Source organism: Phyllostomus discolor, chromosome 4 (assembly GCF_004126475.2).
Source record: "Phyllostomus discolor isolate MPI-MPIP mPhyDis1 chromosome 4, mPhyDis1.pri.v3, whole genome shotgun sequence".
NCBI lineage: Eukaryota > Metazoa > Chordata > Mammalia > Chiroptera > Phyllostomidae > Phyllostomus > Phyllostomus discolor.
Window position 1 is genome coordinate 1,611,811 of NC_040906.2, and position 19,948 is coordinate 1,631,758.

General features: G+C 69.5%; 1 protein-coding gene across 3 annotated transcripts; it reads right to left on the reverse strand.

Annotated features, from left to right (window-relative positions):
• Positions 1–358: 358 nt before the first annotated feature.
• Positions 359–19,768, reverse strand: ESPNL (espin like). Of its 3 annotated transcripts, none has more exons than XM_036022645.1 (9): positions 19,336–19,768; positions 18,101–18,291; positions 16,449–16,632; positions 15,474–15,656; positions 11,200–11,331; positions 5,069–5,180; positions 4,017–4,132; positions 3,101–3,295; positions 359–2,007 (listed from the first exon to the last, which is right to left on the reverse strand). In XM_036022645.1, the coding sequence occupies exons 1-9, from the start codon at positions 19,627–19,629 to the stop codon at positions 403–405; spliced, it is 3,012 nt and encodes a 1,003-aa protein (XP_035878538.1). In that variant the 5' UTR covers positions 19,630–19,768; the 3' UTR covers positions 359–402. The 3 variants fall into 3 exon arrangements, with proteins under 3 accessions (XP_035878538.1, XP_035878537.1, XP_028364783.1); XM_036022644.1 differs by having other exon boundaries at positions 4,017–4,129; positions 16,449–16,635; XM_028508982.2 differs by having other exon boundaries at positions 16,449–16,635.
• Between the last annotated feature and the right edge of the window lie 180 nt (positions 19,769–19,948).

A 19,948-nucleotide genomic window follows, 5' to 3' on the forward strand; every position in this document is an offset into this window, starting at 1 on the left:
AACTGAGGCAGGACCCATGCGGGGCACACGGAGGCTCTGGACATGGCCAGGCCGCAGCGCCAGAGACACTGGGGGACGGGACACCGGGCTGGACGGAGGGCCCGTGGAAAGCTGGGCATGGCATGCCCGGGGCCTGGGGACCAGTGGGCAGAGGGGCCTGGGGCTGGGATGGCAGGTCGTCAGCTCCAGGGCTGAAGGAGAGCTCGGAGGGCTCCCTGGATTCGGTGGTGAGAGGGACGCTGAGCCTGAGCCCGGAGCTGGGCACCCCTGTCGGGGGAGGGCCGGGGTGCGGTGAGCATGCTGAGTGCCCGCCCGCCCGGCCATGGGCAGGAGAAATCCCACACCCTGCCAGGGCCCCCCCCCCCCGCTCCCCGGAGGGGGCTGCCCGCCCGCCCGCCCGCCTCAGTCCCCGAAGCTGAACATCTCGGCCTCCTTCTCCTTCCAGAAGGCGAAGCTGCGGTCGATGTAGCCACAGATGTCCTCGCTGTTGAAGCTGCCCCGCTGGGAGCCGGGCCCCGGCTGCTGCGCCGCAGGCTCGGGGGGGCCGCCCCCGGGGGCGGCGGCGGCGGGGGGCGGGGGCCTGAGCGGGGTCAGGCCCGACGTGCGGCCGGGCTCCGAGTCCCAGGGGGGGCCGCGGCGGGGGCCGAAGAAGCGGGCTTTGATGTCATCGAAGCCATCGGCCCAGGCGCGGCGGCCCGCGGCCACCTCGTCGGTCACGGCCCTGTGGAAGGCCCGCACGGCCTCCCAGCCATGGGCGCCCAGGTGCTCGAAGACCTCGAAGCAGAGCAGGTGGCGCGCCTTCCGCTCCTCGGCCGGCAGGTCGCACTCCAGGAGCTGGAAGTAGCCCAGCATGAAGAGGTCCAGCGTGAGGCCGCCGTAGGGCACCGGCGCCCCGTCCACGTGGGGCAGGAACTGCTCGGGCGACAGCAGGCCGCGGGGCCGCCGGCTCAGCCGCCGCAGCTGCCGGGCCGGCACGTGCGCCAGCACGGCCTTCCAGGTGCCCAGCAGGTGCGCGATGATGCTGCGCTGCTGCCACAGGTGGCCGAGCCGGGGGCCCTCGCCGGGCAGCGGGGAGGGCGGCCCCGGAGCCCTGGCCGCCTCCTGGGCCCGCGGCCCCACACGGCGGGCCTCCAGGGTCCTGCAGGCGGCCGTCTTGAGGGCGGGCGTATAGGTGGACTTCTTCCAGTGGCCGAGGAAGAGCATGACGATGCGCTCCTTCCGCAGGCTGGCCAGGTCGGGGCTGTGCCCGGCGCCCGCCTCCGACAGGGCCTCCTCACAGCTGATGCCCGAGTCGCTGGCCTCCTCCGTGTCGCCTGGCCCGGGCTCCCCTCCGAGGAGGCCCCCGCCCCGGGGCTGCGGGGGGCCCGGCCAGCAGCCTCGCGGGCACTGCCCGGGCTGGGCTCCCGCCTCGCAGGGCCCCAGGGTTGGGGCGCAGGGCAGGCCAGGGGCTGCCTCGAAGTTGCCACGCAGCGTCCGCACGGACACCCCGCACTCCTGGATCTCACGCTGGGCCTCGCTCTGCGGGGCCCCGGCCGGGGCCTCCGGCGGGGGCTGGGCGGCCGGCTTCCCCTCGCCCTGCACCAGCCCGTTCATGCCCTTCAGCAGCAGCGACATGCTCCGCACCAGCCGGGCCACGTGGCTGCACCAGAGGGGCAGGGGCTGCCCGCGGGGCGCGGCCTCCGCGGCCCCCTCGGGGCTGTCGGGCTCGGGCCCCGGGCCGGGGGCCTCCGCGCCCTGCAGCTCGGGCGCCCGGGGCAGGAGGTGGCTGTTGACGGTGATGCTGACCAGGGGCTGGGGCAGCAGGGCCTGCAGCTCGGCCGCCAGCCGGCCCAGCTGGCTCTCGTACTCCTGGCAGCGCCGCCGCAGCTGCAGCTCCGCGATCTGCCTCTCCAGGTGCACCAGGTCGTCCTCCGTCAGCAGCTCCCCGAAGGGGCCCAGGATGGCCTGGTGGGTCTGCGAGTACCGCCAGGCGGCCGGCTCCACGCGGCCCGCGCTGCCCCTGTCGTCCTGGGCACGGGGAGGGCCGGTCAGCGGGGCGGCCGCGAGGGGCCGGGCTCCCCTAGGCGGGCGCTCCCCGAGGGGCCGGCTCCCGCTGCCCAGGGGCCCCAGGCGCGCTCTGCACCGAGGCTCGGACCCCCTGGCCCAGCTGCCCGGGGCGGGAGCGGCCACTGTGCTGGGCGGGCGTTGGCGTGCATCTCACTTTCATGAACTGGAGCAGCCGCAGGTGGCTGGCACCACGGGCGAGCACAGGGCTGCTCCACGCCAGGCCCTGCAGAGCCGCTCCTCCCAGCACAGCTGGCTCCCCCTAGGGTCGGACTCCGGAACTGCAGTCCAGGGGCAGCCCCGGGAGCCCGGGAAACGCCAGGCCCAACCGCAGCCGCCTCCGCGGAGGTCTCCAAAGGCTCCCCAGAGGCCTGGCCGCCGGGGTCCCCTGATGGATGCCTGTTCCCCCTCTGACCTCACCTCTGCCCTCCACCCCCATTCACGCCACTCCCGCCTCCTCCTGGCCCCCCCTCGGGCCGGCCTGTTCCGCCTCAGGACCTTTGCAGGACACACGGGTCCCTCTGCTTGGCATCGCTGGTCCCACATCCCCACCTCCCTCTGGCCCCTGCTCAGGGTCAGCCCCCCAGAGGGGCGGCCTGAGCACCCCACGGAACGGCTCCTCCCCTTTCCCCTGATTCGCTTCTCCCCACGGCGCGTGGAGTCACCCTTCCCCTGCACACCCAGGCTTCCCCGCTGGGACACGGGTGCCGGTGGGGAGGGCCGCCCCCTGCGCTGCCCGGAGCAGGGCTTGGCACAGGTAGGAGGGGACACAATCCACTAGGTCAGAGGATATGTGGGGATCGCACCTGTAACCCAGGGGGTGGGGCACTGCTCACAGACCTCCGAGTATGGCGGAAGGGGAAACTGAGGCCACAGAGGGGCGAGGACTGGGGGGCCTGGGCATCAGGACTCCAAGTGTGGGATCAGGGTCCCACCCCTCCCACGTCCACCAGCCAGGACAAAGCCCCGCCCCCTCTGCCCTTTACCTCTGGCCCCACCCCTCCTCATCTGACCACGCCCCTCTCCCGTTCTATTGGCCCTGCCCGGCCCCGCCCACCTGAGCATCCTCCACCGGCTCTGAGCCCAGGCGCGCCTGCAGCTTCCGCACCATCACTTGCCGCTTCCACTCGGGGATGGGCCGGCCGCGCTCGTCCCGCGTGGGCACCAGCCCGTCCAGGTCACCGGAGGGCAGCCCGTCCAGCTGCAGTGCGGCCAGCCCCTCCGGGGCATTCCCCGTTGCCGCCTCTGCCCCCTGTGTGGGTGTGAGTAGATCTCTCAGGCCCCAGGGGACCCTGCCCAGGGAGGAGGGGCTGTGGGGGCGCCAGCGGGGCGGGGAGACCACGGACAGCACGCCCGGCCGGGCCAGTGCGGGCTCTCCGAGGGCAGGAGCCCGCGGTGTCCCTCGTGGGGCCCCGGGGATGCGTGGGTGGGAGAGATGTCACACGGCTCTGCTGTGTCCGGCGGGGAGCAGTTGCCCAGAGCACGCCGTGCGGATGGGCGACCCCGACCGGGCGCAGCCGCACGGACCCAGCCTGGAGGCCGGCTGGACCGCGGGGCTCGTGGGAGCCATAATGCACTGTGCACACCGAGACCCTCCGAGGGGGGCAGCCCCGAGCGGCATGGCCCAGACCAAGGGCCTCGTGCCCAGGATGAGGACGAGGAAGGACGGGTGCCCCCTCCCGTGGGTCCCGGGCTGGCTGGGCGCCCCAAGGAGGAGGACAGTGGGCACCAGGCCCACCCTCCCCACTGACATCTGCCTGCTTCTTGGCATCACAACAGCAGCACTGGGGGAGGGGCAGGAAGCACCCCAAGTTCGGAGGTCACCCCAGGCCCCCCCTGCCGTCTGCCTGGGAGGAAGGGAGTGACCTGGGGTGTCCGGGGTGCCCCGGGGCGACCTCGCTGGGCCCATGCAGGAGGACATGAGAGCTGGCCGGGGGCCTTGGGACACAGGGCCGCGGAGGGGGAGGACGCACCGCGGGGACGGCCATCGTGCTGGTGGAGGGGGCCACCAGGGGGACTGCGAGGCTCATCTCCCTCCGGAGGGGCTGGTCCAGCTGGCCAGGCCAGGCGGGGCCGAGAGACGCTGCTGCTGGGGGTCAGAGGGGCAGGAGTCAGAGGGGCTCCCGGAGAGTGCAGGGGCTCGGGGGTTGAGGACCTGGGACCTGGGGCAGGGTCCGCACCCCACGTGGGGCCAAAGACCCAGCCAGCCCCTGATGCCCCAAAAACACCCCGGGCGAACTCCCTCACCCTGGGGGCGTCCGCGGGCCTCTGGACACTGGCTGGCTGGAGAGTCTGCGTTTGGCCCTGGTCGGCGCTGCCCACCCCTCCCCGCCCCCTGCTGCAGCCAGTGGTCTGGGGGCCGGACGCAGCCCATTGAACCACAGGGCCTGCCCTTTGCTGCCCCCAGTGCCCCTGACCCCACCGCAGACCACCTAGGGCCACGGCCCGAGGAGAAACATGGTCTGCATCCCACCCAGGCCCACACGGCCCTGCGCGGCTGCGTGAGGACCGCACGCCCGGGGCCGACGCTGACCCTCCGTACTCGGGGGCCTGCGGACTTCACTCAGCGTCTCCGTCCCACTGATAAATGCTGGTCACGGTCCCCTAACTAGAGGTGACCTGCAGTTTAAGGGCCATGTCCCTGCCTCCTCCGGGAGGGACGCACCTCTGGGCAGCGAGTGAGGCCCAGAGAGGGGGCGCAGCTGCCCACGACACCGTGCTGATGGAGGGCCGGCCCCAGGGGCTCCGAGCTCACGGAGGGACCCTGGGCCGGGCAGGGGTTGGCACCCACCGTGGGAAATGCTGACCTCACTCTGGAAGAGCAGGGACCGTGAAGGAAACCTGGACGAGGGTGGGGGGTGGGCGGCGGGGTGGGGGAACGACCCCAGCCCTATCCGGCCAGTCCTCAGCATGGATCAGTCACTGACCCCCCTCCACTGCCCCCCAAAGGGCCTCGGGGTGTGACCAGCAGTGCCCACTCCCGGCACCCAGGCCCCGGGCTGTCCTCCTGGGCAGGGGTACTCACAATTGGGGCTTCCGAGACCTGAGCCCCGTTTCCCGTCCTCCGGGGAGCGCCTGGCAGCCGACAGAGGAGGCGGGGGAAACGGTGGGGGTGGGGGCGCCATCAGGAGCGGCACCTGGGGGGGGACAGGCCCGGTCAGTGGGGCCCGGGTGGGCCTGGGCTTGGGCTGCCTGAGCTACCAGGCGGGGGTGGCGGTGTCCAGAGGTCTAGCCTGGCCCCAGCTTGTGGGGCATGGGGCAGGGCTGCCTCTGGGAACGGGTCTGGGGGGGCCAAGTATGCAGGAGGGGCCGCACCCCTCCAGGTCCAGCACCCCTCCAGGTGCCCCATGTCTCTCCACCCCTCCACACCAGGTGACCAGGGCTCCCCAAACACCCCATGCGCGTGTCTGAGTGCCGCCACACACGTGCCCCCCAAAGTCACCACTGCCACCACCACCACGCGAACCCCTGTCTGAGAGTGTGGCTCGTTGGCTCCCTCTAGAGGCAGCTCCAGGGGCTGGGTGGGGACTCAGTGGCTGGCTTGGGCTCACGCCTCTTTGGCCTCACCAGAGATGTGGCCCCACACAGCACCCGTGCACACGTGCACCAACACGCACCAGCCCTCCCGGGCTGTCCCTGCCCTCTGTGCTGACACGGATCCCCTGGAGCGGCCCCCAGCCCCCAGAGCAGGGCGGGTGCCAGGCCCCGGGGCTCAGGGGGAAGCCACCAGGAACTCGGAACTCTCAGCAGCATTAGCAGGGGCCCCGGGCTGTAAGCACGCCTCAGAGCGCTGCGCCCGGGGCCTACCACTCACTGCCCAGCCATCCTCCCCAGGGCCGCGTGGACACAGACCGCCAGGGCTGGGCCCGGGGGCCTGGGGGCCGCAGGGCACCCACACTTCACCCCACACCCTGCCCCGTGTCCGGAAAAGGCACCGTCCTGTCCTTGTCCCCTCCCCTGCCCCCGAGCACTGACGGGGGGCAGCTGGAATGAGCCTTGGCCTGGATGGGTCCCCCTGCGCAGCCTCAGGGTCAGCACTGACCGTCTGCTGGCCGGGCGGACGGACGCACAGGCCGGCTGAGCCGGGGACACCGGGCGCGCAGGCCGCCCTGACGCAGCAGCTGCTGTCAGTGGGAGGGCTGCGCCCGCCTCCCCGCCTCCGCCCGTCCCCACCCAGGTGGCCGAGGGAGTCTCCAGGAGGAGCCTCAGCTGGCCTCCCAGGACCCCGAGGCCTGTGGTTTGAAGCTGGACATTGGAGGCCGTCTGGCTCCCCCTTTCAGCGGGCGGACGCCTGGGCTCCCGGCTGGGTGCACGGCGGCCCCGGCTCCGTCTTGGTGAGGAGGGCTGTGCGCTCCTTCCCTCGGAGCGCCCCACCCAGCGGCAGACCACGGTTCCTGGTCCCCTCCCTGCAGCGGGCACCAGGGGTGGGGTGCGGCCTCGGGGCGGGCAGGGTGCTGCTGGGGAGTGGGCGGGACAGAGGATCCAGCTGGAAGGAGCCCCCTCTGGTGCTCTGCTGCGCTGGCCCCGCCCTGGCGCCCCTCATCCTGGAGAACCAGAGGTCTGTGCGTCCATCCTGCACAGAGCTCTGTCTGCACCCGTCCCGCCGGGGCAAACCCTCGGTGCCCCGGGCGTCCCCTCATACACCCACGGGTGGGGCAGCCCCACCTCCTGCAACGCTGTGGACTCTGTAGCTGGCCACCCCAGCCTGGGGGTGCCCGTCACACCCACCTCCTCCAGCCCCTCAGTCACATTCCCGTCCAGGGCTCCCCGCACACCGCAGCCACTGCATAGGAGCTCAGCCTGAGACCCGCCCCCCTGCCGCCCAGCCGCCACGCACCTCCTGCCTCACTGCTTGCAGGAATCTGGGAGCCCCAGCGCACAGCGGGCTGTGGAGTGCCGGCCGGCACCCGGCCCGGTCGACGCAGGGGCCGGGCTGTGAGCTCAGGGAGCTGGGGCGGCCCCGCGCTGCCGGGGGCTGTTGCGGCCACCCCTCCAGGAGCGGGAGGCACCACGTTAATATTTGAAAGCAAAGGTGTCGGGTGGCCAGGCGGGCTTGGGCCACCTGTGGGATCCCTTACCAGGCACCTTAGCCTCCCACGGTGCAGGGGGACCGGGAGGTGGACCCTCTGGGAGGGTGGGCACCCGAGATCTCCCTGCAGGGTTGCATGGGAGGGAGAGACCTCCCAGGGGAACCCCCGTGCGGTACCTTCACCCCAAGGCAGCCCCAGGGCACAGGGAGGGCAAGGGGCTTTCTCGAGGCCCCACAGCCGGGGCGCAGCAGGTCTGGGACCCCAGTCCTGGCTCCTGCGGGGCCCGGAAGCCCCTCGAATCCCTGCTCCTCTGTGCTGTGGTCCAGGGGCCCCAGCAGGGAAAGAAGAGGCTGGCGGTGGGCCTCTCGCACCGCTACCCGTAAGTGGAAGTCCCGGCCACCCCCACCCGGGGCTGCTCAAGGCCGCGCTCGTGGGGAGGGGTGCAGGCCTGCTGGCTCTAAAACAGGGCGCCAGGCTCCGGGGTGCTCAGCAGTGTCGCAGACGTCCTGTGGGCGTACCTGCCATCAGGGGACCCTGGGACTTGGGGGGCGGCAAGGACACCCCACAAAGCAGGACGCCTGCCCTTGGCCCTGTGTCTCGGACCCAGGGGTCTCCTGTCTCCTTCCAGCGTCCGTGACGCAGACACAGCCCGGCTTAGCAGCTGCCGCCGGGGTCGGCCGGGCCCTGTGGGGTCAGGGTCGGGGGCGAGCTGGCAGCGGCAGGCTGACGTGCAGAGGAGGGCTGAGCCGGGCCTCCCCCCAGGGCCATCCCAGTGCCCGGCTCGCCTGCCCTGCCTGCCCGGCTCCCTGCCCTCCTGGGGGCCCTGGGCCCCTCCCCCATGGAACCTGCTCCGGGGGAGGGCAAGAGCCTTCCCTGCCCCTCATGGGGTGTGGGGAGAGGGAAGAGGCAGGGCGTTGGGAGTTGGTCTGGGACCCGGGGGATGGACAATGGGCCCCAGGTGGCACCTGAGGCTGGGAGGCCTCCCGCCACCCTGTTTCTGGGGCGGAGCCCTGCTCGACTGCACCCAGCGGCAGCTCTGGGGAGGCAGCCCTGGCCTCAGGCCCCTCACCTGGGCGTCTGGAGCCCCCTGCGGGGGCCGGGCACTGAGAAGGGTGCCGGCAGGGCTGGGCCCCCAGGACAGGCCTCACTGCACTGTCCCTGTGGTGTCTCTGTGCCGGGACGGGGTCTGCTGTGGTGCTTCCCCGGCAGCGGGCGGGCGCCCCCGTGTCCCCGAGACCCCGTGTCCCTCACTTGGGCCCCTGCCACGAACCGGCGCGGCAAGGACCCGAGCACCAGCCGGCACTGGGTCCGGGCCTGCGGGGTCCTGACAGCGGGCGCGTCGCCCCTCGCACTGGGCAGCCGCCCCTAGGCGGGTGCCCTCCCCACAGCGGGCTGCCTCCCTCCCCTGGTTTTTGGCGAGATTTGAGCGGCGCGGCGGCGGCCATGCATTATGCATCGAGGACAGCGGTGTCGAGCCGGGTTACAGCCCTGTAATGCCACCCGGGCTGGGAAAATCATGACCCGCAAAGGGGTGCCGGACACCGGTCACCACCGCTGAGATTCAGTTACTGGCCGCCCGGCCAGGCCTGCCCGTCCCCGGGGGAGCGGGCTGCCCAGGGGGACCCCTTGCCCGGTCTGGGCCTCAGTTTCCCCATCTGTAGTGGGAAGCGGTGTTAGGGCCCTTCCGGACCTGGAGGGGAGGGGAGTTGGGGCCTGCTGGAACTAGGCTCCTCGGTCCCATTTTACAGACGAGAAAGTCGAGGCTCAGAGATGCGCAGCACTTGCCTGCACCGCCTGGTGGCAGTGAGTGCGGGGCAGGGGCCAGTAGGGTGGTGGACACACAGAACTGGGGGCGCTCGGCTGGAGTGCGGAGGTGTGGCCCCCACTGGCAGGACCACACTCCCCGCCGGGCTGCTGCTCTCCCCCTGCGGCTGCCCGGCCAGCACCTCATGCACACGGGCCCCACAGGAGGGAGTTGGGGTGCAGGGGGCCCCCAGCCCTGACTGTGCACAAGGGTGCCCAGGGAGCCAAAGGACGTGGCCACAGTCGAGGTGGGGAGGGGAGGCAGGCCCTGCCCCCGGCCCTGCAGACCCACCTACAAAGGGGGCGCCTCCCGCCGGCCAGGCCGGCCTCCGCCTGGGCAGCCCCATCCCCAGGCTGCCCCTCCTGGGGCTCAAGGCCTTCGCCACCTCCCCAGAGCCCGGCACGGGGAGAGGCCGGCGCCGGCGACCTCTGGATATTGCGTTTCCATCAATATTGTATCAGGTGCGCAGCCCGCGCGGCCGCAGCCCCCAGCTGACAGCCGCCGGCCACACCTGGCAGCCGGCAGCAGGTGGCCAGGCGGGGGACGGCTCCAGCCAGCAGCGAGTGGCTGGCTCCCCCTGCCGTCCCAGGTGCTCACTGAGGGGGGAGAAGGAGAGGCTCCCGTCCTGACCCCACATCTCCCCCAGCTCCGGAAGCTCACGGGACACACCAGCCTCCAAGGCTAAGGGTCTGCCTGGGGCTGCGCCAGCTGTGGGCCCCAGATGCGGGCCCAGGGGCCCTGGACCGGAAGGAGGTGGAGGAGCCCTCCCTGCCCTCCGGCGCCACAGGTGGAGCAGGTGGGCGGGCTGGGGGCCCTCAGCTGCAGTGGGGGCAGGGCGCTGCCCCTGCAGCCCAGGCTGCTCGGGGGTGTTCGCGGGTCCTGTGGCGTCACTAAGGAGACCAGACGGAGCGCCAGGAAACCCGAGATGGGCCGGTTCCCCACGTCCCGGGGAGTCAGGGCAGCACCGAGGACCCCTGTCCGTCTAAGAGTGTTGGACACCGCGGCCAGAGGGGCTGGCAGATGCGCAGGGACCGGAGACGCAGGGCGGGGCAGAGACCCTGCTTGGACACAGCCCTGGCCACGGGCGCCGCAGCTCGGCGGGGCTGGGCACGGGCCAGGGTCCCCTGCCAGGGGCAGTGTGGGACCCGCTCCCTGGCAGCCAGGCAGCCGCCCGCCACCCTCCTGATCTCAGCGGCCACACCAGGCACCCGGCTGATGGGCAGCGCCCTTTGCCCCCTACCCCAGCAGCGAGCCAGGCCCCATTAACTGCACCACCTGCGCCAGGAAAGCGACCTCTAACTGAGCGGTGACCCCTGAACGTTCAATAACATGATGAGTAAATAAGTTACTTCAGCAGTTCCTCCAGGACAAACTGGGGCACCAGCCCCCGAGCTGCCCTCGACCCCCAGCGGGTGGGTGTGGGCGTCAGGTGACCAGGGGCGCCTGGCGGTGGGTGGCTGAGGGCTGCAGCCCCGCCCCCGCTGACCCCAGGTGCCCCTGAGGGACAAGGGGGGGCAGCAGCCTCACGGGTCAGCTCTCCCGGCCTCGGTGCCGCCAACTGAACGTGGGGCCCGGCCACTGCAGGGATCCCTCCTGCAGGGGTGGCCCCAAAAGGGAAGGGGCAGGCTGGGACTGATCTGTCACAGTGGGGGGGCCTTAGGCCTGGAGTGGGGGGGGATGGTGGGAGGGCCTGGGGGAGCCTGGCTCCGCCCATGTACCCACCCGACTGCCCTCAGGTCCCGCCCTTTGCTCCCTCGCCCATCTGCTCCCCTGTTTATTCAGCAAACACTCGTGGCCTGTCACCTGTTGGGGACGGGGCCAGCAGGATGGATCCCTGTCCTCACAGATGCAGGGAGGCTCAAGGTCACAGGCCAAGACAGGCACAGGGGACCAGGAGCTGCCTGCCACCTCTGGCTGCACAGGGGCAGGCCAGGCCTCTTGGGGTCACCTCATCAAGGATCCAGGGTCCCGCTCCCACCCGTGGGTGGGTAACCTCAGTCTGACACCACATCACCCTGGGGCCCTGGTCACGGGGGACCCAGGGTCAGGAGCCCGTGACTCTGTGGTCCAGGAGGATGGCAGGCCTCGGTCCCGGCCCAGCCTCCAGCCCAGCCCCGGGCCCAGCCTCAGACAGTCCCGCCCGGTTGCCGCCCCTGCCCGACCCCGAGCCCGGCGCCCAGCAGGCTAGCTCAGCCCAAGCCGAGGACCTTGTCCCTGCAAAGGGCACGGCGCACACCGAGCTTTCTAGCGATCCAGTCCATCAGGGCGGCAGGGCCCGTCCCCCTCCCCCCACCCAGGGGGACGGGGCACCGTGAGACTCACCGGCTTGGCTGCCTCCCGCAGGTACTGGGCGCAGTCCGGGTGCCCATGGTACTCGGCCAGGTCTGCCGCCGTGTAGCCGTCCTCGTCCCTCAGGGAGGGGTCCACGTGGTGGGAGACGAGGGTCTGGCAGCACTGCGGGGAAGGGCACCGGTGACCCTGGCTGGCGCCCACACCCGCCCGCGGCACCCACCGGGCCCCACGGAGGGTGGGCACTGTGCCCCCGGCTCCGCCCGCCTCGCCCTCGGCACCCACAGCCGCCCTGGCCGGGCCCCGGGCCCCGCAGGCTCCGGCACCCATCCTGCAGGGAACCCAGGCGTCCGGGCCGGGAGCTCCAGCAGGCCCTGGGCGGCAAGAAGGCGCCCGGCGGGACCCTGCCTGGCTCGGAGCCCCACCTGACCCTGCAGCCCACGTCCCGGGCCCGGACCACAGAACCGGCCGCCGTGTCCGCAGCACCCCCGGAGGAAGGAAACCGGGGTGCAGAGTGACGACCTGGCCACGGCTGGGACTTGTGAGCAGAGGCTGGTGGCCGAGAGGGAGGAGGGAGGCCAGGCCAGCGGCAGCGACAGGCAGGCGGGAGGGCCCACGTCAGGGGAAGCAGGTGGGCCAGGTTCATCTGCCCCCCAGTCAGCGTGACACATGGGGCTGGACCTAACAGCCGCCTTCCTGGCGCGTCCGAGAGGTAACGAGCCAGCGAGGAACTGCCAGGCCAAGGTCAGGAGACAAGGGCGGGAGGGGTAAGCCCGGCACTCAGAGGGGTGGACGCAGGGGCAGCGGTCATGCCCTGAGTGGCTCCTTCGCGGCTCCTTCTCGGCCTCCTGGGAGGAGGGTGGGCTCGGTCTGCCACCCGCTGCCACAGGCAGAGGGCACCCCCCCCTGCAGAGGAGAGTGGAGCAGAGGCCCACCTCTCAGGGGCTCCGGGGCCCCTTGTGCCTGGGGTGCGGGCTGAGATGATCCCGGCTCACAGGCCCCTCGGGTGCTGGCAGGCAGCGCACCCCAGACACGGCCCCAGGCCTCGGAGGACGCCTGCCCATCGCCTCTCGGCTGCGCCGCACACCAGCACACGGTCGGCAAAAGCAGGAGCCTGGGACGGAACCCAGCGGACCCCTGGGGACGGAAGGACGGACAGAGCAGAGAGGGACCGGGCTGGAGGGGTCGGGCACGGAACGGCACGCCACGGAACTCGACCCCACGGACTTGAAGAGTGGCCGGAGGGAAGGTGGAGAACACGGATGTTGTAATCGAGCTCAAGACCGCGTCTGGAGAGCGAACGAACGGCAGACAGACCCGCAGGACGGCCCGGACACAGCAAGGCCGGACAGAGCGCTGGCGGATGTGGTCAGGGCTGACGGGTGCCTGTCGGGCCGGCCAGGGTGTCTGTTAGGGTGTCCGTACAACAGCTCTGGTGGCCCTGAGTGTCTGTGACCTCATTCGAAACAGTTTGGTTAGACTGTGTTGTGACAGCTGCCATATCAGCGTGCACTTAAAAAAGAAAACTTAGCAAAACTGGTGATTTTTTGTGCAGCCCCATTAATATTGCAGATGGAAGAAAATAAGCAGCATTTTTGGTGTATTATGCTTTATGTGTCAAGAAAGGTAAAAACACAACAGAAATGAGCTCTGGCTGGTGTAGCTCAGTGGATTGAGCGTAGGCTGCAAACCAAAGTGTCGCAGGTTCGATTCCCAGTTAGGGCACATGCCTGGGTTGCAGGCCACGGCCACCAGCAACCGCACATTGATGTTTCTCTCTCCCTCTCTCTCTCTGTCTCTCTCTCTCTCTCTCTTTCTCCCTCCCTTCCCTCTCTAAAAATAAATAAATGAAATATTTTAAAAAATTAAAAAAAAACACACAATGGAAATGCGAAAACATAAAGCTTTGTGCGGTGTGTGGAGAAGGTGCTGTGACCAATCACACGTGTCAAAAGTGGTCTGCAGGGCGCTGTCCACACGTCGGACCAAATAACTCTCTGCCGTGGGGCGCTCTCACGCACCGGAAGGTGTTCAGCGGCCCCCGGGTTCTGCCCACTAGGAGTCAATAGCAGGCGACAGCCAACTTACTCAAAATCTCCAAATAAATAAAGTTATCGGTGAAAACAAAACGTGAAGGGTTTATTTTACAGAGGAGAGCTAAACAGACTTTTTTTTAAAAGAATCTTATTTTTTTAAGATTATTTATTTATTTATTTTTAGAGAGGGAAGGGAGGAGGGAGAAAAAGAGAGAGAAATATCAATGTGTGGTTGCTGGGGGCCGTGGCCTGCAACCCGGGCATGTACCCTGACTGGGAATCGAACCTGCAACGCTTTGGTTCACAGCCCACACTCAATCCACTGAGCTACACCAGCCAGGGCTTTAAACAGACTTTTTGGCCGACCCAATCACATCAGCCCCGGCACGGGAGACACGGCGTGGGGGTGGGCGGGCACCCGTCTGAGAGGGGAACGGCTGGGAGCCGGCAGACAGCACGCACCAGGGAAGCCCGAGCAGCCCCGGTAGGACGAATGCAGAGCCGTCACCTCTGGCCCCACCACAGCGAGGATGCGAGGCCAGACTGGACGATGACCGTGTTAAACGCGGCCCGAGGAAAAACGATGAGCTGCAAACAGGGACCCCCCCCGCCCCCCAGCAGCAGACCTCGTGATGGGGGCCGGAGCGGGAGGCAGCATTTTCAGAGCACCGAAGAAAACGGGTCAAACCTGCCGAGCTGCGGCTCTCGGCCCAGCAAAGCATCCTTCAGGACCAGAGAGAAGCAGAGATGTTTCCAGACAAACGGACACAAAGAAACAAAGAAATAGCCAGCAGCGCGCACCGCCTAAGGGCCCGTCTAGGCTGGGGTGTCCAACCTTCCGGCGTCTCTGAGCCACTCCGGAGGAAGAGTTGTCTGGGGCCCCACGTGGAACACATTGTGACATGCAATCGCAACAAAATCTCATAACGTGTTAGGTCCGTTCACGATTTTGTGGTGGGCAGAATTCACAGCCACCCTGGGCCTCGTGTGGCCTGCGGGCTGTGGGTTGGGCCCCCCGGAAAGCGTTTCTGAGGCCGAGGGGAAGGGGGTCCCTGTGGGGCCTGAGACGCCGGAAGGAAGGAGGAGGGAAAGTGCGGGGCCGTGTCTGAGTAAGTCTTTATCTGTGGACTGAACAAAAGCTACAATGTCACGTAGGTTTTTAAAAACTGTCAAGGTCTACAGAAACTAATCAAGTATTCTCTAAATAATGAAAAAAAAACTGTAGAGGTAAAACACATTAAAAATGGCAGCCTCGTCCCGTCCAGCCTCCCCCCACACCAGCTCCCCTCTCTGTGGCCACACGGCCCCAGGTTGTGCCCTGCGAAGCCCAAGACCGTCCCAGGGAGCCGGGGCTGCGGGGACCCTTGTGCTCACCCCTCGGGGAGGGCTTGTCCCACCGACGGGGCAGCGAGGCCTTCCCACAGGGCCCTCCCTGTGTTGCCAGCACCGTTCTGGGGACTCTGGGGACGCGCCCGGGTCTCCTTCGGCGCTGGCGGCCCCCTGCCCCATGGGGCTCACAATGGGGGAAAAGGAGACACCAGGAGGGAGGAGTCGCCTCTCAAGGTCAGGATGCCAGGGGGCGGACAGCCTGGGTTCGAGACCTGGGTCCCAGAGCCCGTGGCCTCCCCGAGGAGCCTCACAGGACACGGGGCCGGAGGGCCCCTCGGGCACCAGTCAGTCCAGGGCCCTCGGTCCCCATGTCAGACCCGACGCCCTTTTCGTCACCGGTGTGTCCCGCCCCACTGCCCCTGCCCTGCTCCGAGTGAAGCCCGCAGAGGCTGCGGTGAGCCCGCACGGAGCTTTGCGCACGCCCAGCCCTCCAGGCTGACTCGGTCAGCAAGGAGGGAAGTGATTCACCGGGGAGTGAGCACGCGGTTCACCACGTGAACATTCAGGCGCAGCGACACGGGGGACACAGGGCGGTGGGCATGCTGGGAGGAGCCGGAGAGGCCCCCGACGGGCGGCAGCCGGCGCCGAGTGCCCGGGTCCCACCTCGTCTGCATTCCCTCCGCGTCTTGGGCGCGGCCTGCGGGCCGGCACCCCCCACGCCGGGGAAACCGTGCCACCAGGGACTCCCGCCAGGAAACAGGCGCGGTGCCCGCGTGTGTGTGCTGGAGAGCAGTCGATGCCCCGCGGCCACCACCCCCGGGTTGTGTCCATGTGTCTGTCGGCGCGTCCACCTGTGTGCACGCACGTGTGTGCTCACACACACGTGGAACTCCCGGCCCCCTCGCTGACGGCCGGCTCACGCAGGCGCCCGGCGCCGCTCACCTCCATCTGCCCGTTCTCTGCGGCGTCGTGCAGGGGCGTCCCGCCCCAGGAGTCCCTCGTGACCGGGGCCCCCATCAGCAGCAGCCGGTCCAGGATGGGCGTGTGGCCGCCGCGCGCTGCGAAGTGGAGGGCCGTGGCCCCCTCGTTGTCCCGCGCCGTCAGGCCGATGTCCGTGAAGGTGACCTGGGGTGGGGCAGGGAGGGAGGCTGAGGCTGGATGGGGTGACCGCTCCCGGTGGGCGGCCACGAGGAGGAGGACCTGGAGGGTGGGAGGCGCTTTGGGGGCAGGAGCACAGCCCCCCCGCCCCCCTCCCTCTGGCAGCTGGGGGCAGAGCTGGCTCCCCCACGCAGTGCGTCGTCCCCCACAACCCTGTCCCTCCGGAGCAGGGGATGCCCCGCCCGGCCTGGGTTTTGTGGTGGAGGCAGGAAGGTCCAGCCCCTCCCACCCCCACCGGGATTACTCGAGCCCAGGGTCCTGGGACTTCCCTTCTGGAAAGAGGCCTCAGCGGCCCCTCTGGGGGCCCCGAAGGTGGGGGCTGGGCCCTGGCCCTGCTCTGAGGCAGCTGGGCGTAAACAAGTGGCTGAATGGCCAAGACCAGGCACCCGTGACCCAGCACCTGGGTGCCACCAAACCTGAGAGCACCCAGGACATGCACTGGGGCTCCGGGGGGAGGGGCAGGAGAACCCCAGGGGGCGGTGCTGTGGTCCCCTCAGTCCTCCAGGGGCTCGGACGTCCAGTCCGCCGGCCCTGCCTGGCAGAGCTGTGTGCCGCAGGCTGCAGCCCTGCCCAGCCTGGGCCGAGCTCGGAGCACATCTGCTCCCCAGTGGCCCTGGGGGCCCCTGGTTCTCGGGTGGGCAAGCACCCTGGGGAGTGGGCCCCCACCCCGGCCAGGCCCTGCTCAGAGGGGCCCTGGGGAGCAGTTAGGAGCAGGGGGCAGCCTTCCGGGACCGCCGGGCCTCCAGCCGTCCCCCTTACCAGCCAGACGACGAGGGAGTAGTGGCCGCGGGCGGCGGCGGCGTGCAGTGCGCTCATGCCGTCCAGGGCGCGCAGGTGCACGTCGGCCCCGCAGTCCTTCACCAGGAACTGCGCCAGGTGCAGGTGGCCCTCCTGGCAGGCCAGGTAGAGCGGGGAGGCGCCGCTGCGTGTCCGCCGGTTCACGCTGCTGCGGGGGAGGGCGGGGTTCAGAGGGCGCTTGGTGCGGGGTGCAGTAGGTGGGGTGGGGGCTGCCCCAGCCCAGGGCCCAGAGCGAAGGAGGGGGGGTTGCACTCCCCTCCCCGACCCGCTGAGGGCTCCCAACCAATCACCATATGGGGTGGGGGTCAGCGGGGCCGGGGGTTCTCGCTGCTGGAATCCCGCCCTGCCCACTTCCCGTCGGGCTGTGCGTCCCGGAGTGGCGGACAGGGGGCGCTGCTCAGGGTGACCGGCCCAGTGCGCCTGCGGGTCAGGGAGCTCGGAGCGGGCCGAGGCAGCGGTCCGCGGGCGCCCAGGCCGGCATTTGGGGTCGGTGTGAGCAGACTGAGCAGGTGTTGGGGTTTCCCAAATCCCCTCTGCCCCCACCTGCGGCAGGGCCGGGGGAGTCCTCGGTCCCCGGCGACTGGCTGCACGGAGGGGCCGTCCCCTACCCAAGGCTGACCCATCCCCTGGTGACACAGACATCACCGCTGGCTCCTGCAGTCGGGGCCAGGCTGGAATGCTGGCCCCCGGGGCACGGGCCTTCCGTGTGTGCGTGTGCATACACGTGTGTATGTGTGTGTGTGCGTGTGCACACGTGCATACACGTGATCTGTATGTGCTTTAATGTGAAGTCTCCCAGTTTTCAAAGGGTAGAGACTCCTTTATTTTTATTTTTTATAAGGAACTAGTAAGTTATTATTTTTTAAATTTAATTTTTTAAAATTTTTATTTATTTTTAGAGAGGAAAGAGAGGGAGAAAGAGAGAGAGACACACACACATCAATGTGTGGTTGCTGGGGGTCGTGGCCTGCAACCCATGCATATGCCCTGACTGGGAATCGAACCTGCGATGCTTTGGTTCATAGCCCAAGCTCAATCCCCTGAGCTACACCAGCCAGGGATAGACACTCCTTTAAAAACTGCGGATCTTTCCTGGCGGATGTTCAGTGAGTTGGGGCATCATCCTGCAAACCAAAGGGTCACTGGTTCGATTCCCAGCCAGGCCATGTACCCGAGTTGCAAGCTTGGCTCATGGTTGGGGGTGTGCGAGAGGCAACCAATCGAGGTTTCTCTGCCTCTCTCTCCCTTCCTTCTCCTTTCTTTCAAAATAAATAAAGCCTATAAAAAGTGGAAACTGTGGAAAACTGTGGCTCTAACAGGCACTCCATGGCCAGCGTGGAGGCTCTGAGGACGGTCCACAGAGGCGAGTCCCAGGCCCTGGCCAAGGGGCTGGCGTGAGGGGCCAGGCCTGAGAGTGTTGCTCCAGGTCTGAGATGCCAGGTCTCACTGGGGACACACGTGGGGACAGCAGGCTGCCCTCCCCTGTCCCCTGCCACCGCCTGCCTGCCCTGCACGGCCCACAGCAAAGGCCGCCGGCCGGCCTCTTCCGCCCCCCTTGCCGCAGCCTCCCTGGGCCCCCCGGACCTCGCGCCGGGCCGCTCCCGGGCCCTCACCTGCTGTGGGCGGCCGTCAGGAGCTTCAGGCAGGTCAGGTCCCCGCTGACGGCGGCGTGGTGCAGTGGCAAGGCCCCCTCCAGCGTCTCCAGCGTGGCCGCGTGGCCCTCCCGGAGCAGCCACTCCACCAGCGCCGGGTGGGCGAAGCGGGCGGCCAGGTGCAGCGGGGAGACGCCCGAGGCGTCCTGGTCCTGCCGAGGCACGGGTGGGGGCAGGTCTAGACCCAGTCCGGTGGGCAGCACCAGTGCAGCCAGAGCCCGCCCGGGGTCCACCCTGCTGCTGCGGACCCCACGTGCCTGGGGGTTTCTGCCCCCCCCCCCCCCCGCCGGCTTGCCCCAGCGAGGTGAGAGGCGGGGCGAGGGCTCAAGTCCAGGTCTGGGTCCCCCCCCCCCGGTCTGCGCCCTGCCATGCTCAGGGGCCCCCATGCCTGAGCACAGCCACGCCCCTTCCCGGTGTCTGCTGCTGTCCGGAAGGCTCCCCTGGGCTGGCTCTGCAGCCTGCCGTGTGTCCCAGGACACCGCCTCCTGGCCTAGCCCCCCACCCCCGCCCCGAGTGCCCACCCCAGCCGGCCATAGGTCCCATGGCTGGGCAGCACATCCCCTGTGGGGTCGGCGCTCCCGCCATAGGTCTCGGGGCTGTGACTGGCAACAGAGTCTCCCCTCTCCCGGGACCCAGTGGGCCACGGATGCCCATGCATATCCCCACCAGACCTCGCTCCCCACCCTCCCCCACGAGGGGCCGGGGGCAGGCTGGGACCAGGCGAGGATGGGCCCTGGTGGAAATGCGCCCCTGTAAGCCCGTCACTGAGCCCTGCAGACCCCTCTCTGCCAGCCGGGCCTCAGTCACCCAGGCGGCTCCAGCTCCGGAGCCGGAGCCCCGGCTGTGTTGGGCCATGGGACCTTCCTTGCCCCCAGGGGAGACGGGCCCGGGGCTCAGGCCCGATGATGGGTGCTGGCCAGCCCCACCGGCAAGGCCAGGCGCTCCCGGGCTGGGGGGAGCGGCGAGTGGCTGCTCTGAGTCAGCCATGCAGCGCGGTACTGGGGCTGCAGCAGACTGCCGAGGCTGGCCGGGGCTCCGAGCTGTTTGGGTGGGGCCGGGGGTGGGGCAGCGGTGGGCTGTGCCCACTGAGCCGAGTCCCCGAGAGGAAGGAGAAGCCCGGGCCGAGGACCTCCTGGCTCACGGCTCCCTCCGCGCTCCCTCCACACGGACACGGGCCCCCGGGCTGCCCCGCTCACCTGCAGACCGCAGCCCCCCTCGCGCACCAGCCAGCACAGCTCGGCCAGGCTGCCGGTGGCCGCGGCGTCGTGCACCGGGGTGGCCCCGTTGTGGGCCCGCTGGTTGCCGGGCAGCTGGGCCCGCTGCACCAGGAACTTGACGCAGGCCAGGCGGCCGGCCCGGGTGGCGTGGTGCACCAGGCCGGCCCCCACGGCGTCCACGATGCCAGGGCCCAGGGCGCCGGCCTCCAGCAGCTGCTCCAGGGTGGCCAGGTCCCCGTCCTTGGCGGCCGCGAGCGCCCGCTGCTCCTCCATCCTCCGGCCCGGCCACCCGGCGGGCTCTCGGGGCTCTCGCACAGGCCCGGGCTTCCTGTTTCAGGCGTGGACGCAGCTGCCGGCTCCGGTTACCCGATAAGCAGCCCACGGGGCAGATGGGAGGCGGCGGGGGTGCGGGGGGGGGGGGGGGAAGGCCGTGGGGATCGGCCTCACAGCCCTGCCCGAGCCGCCCCACCGTGCGCAGAGCCGTGGTGGGCCGGGGGCGCAGGGTGCTGCGGAAGAGCCCGCACCTCGCACCTCGTCCAGGCCAGGGGCTGGGCGCCGAGCCGCACCCTGCCTCTCCCGCCCTGGGAGGGGG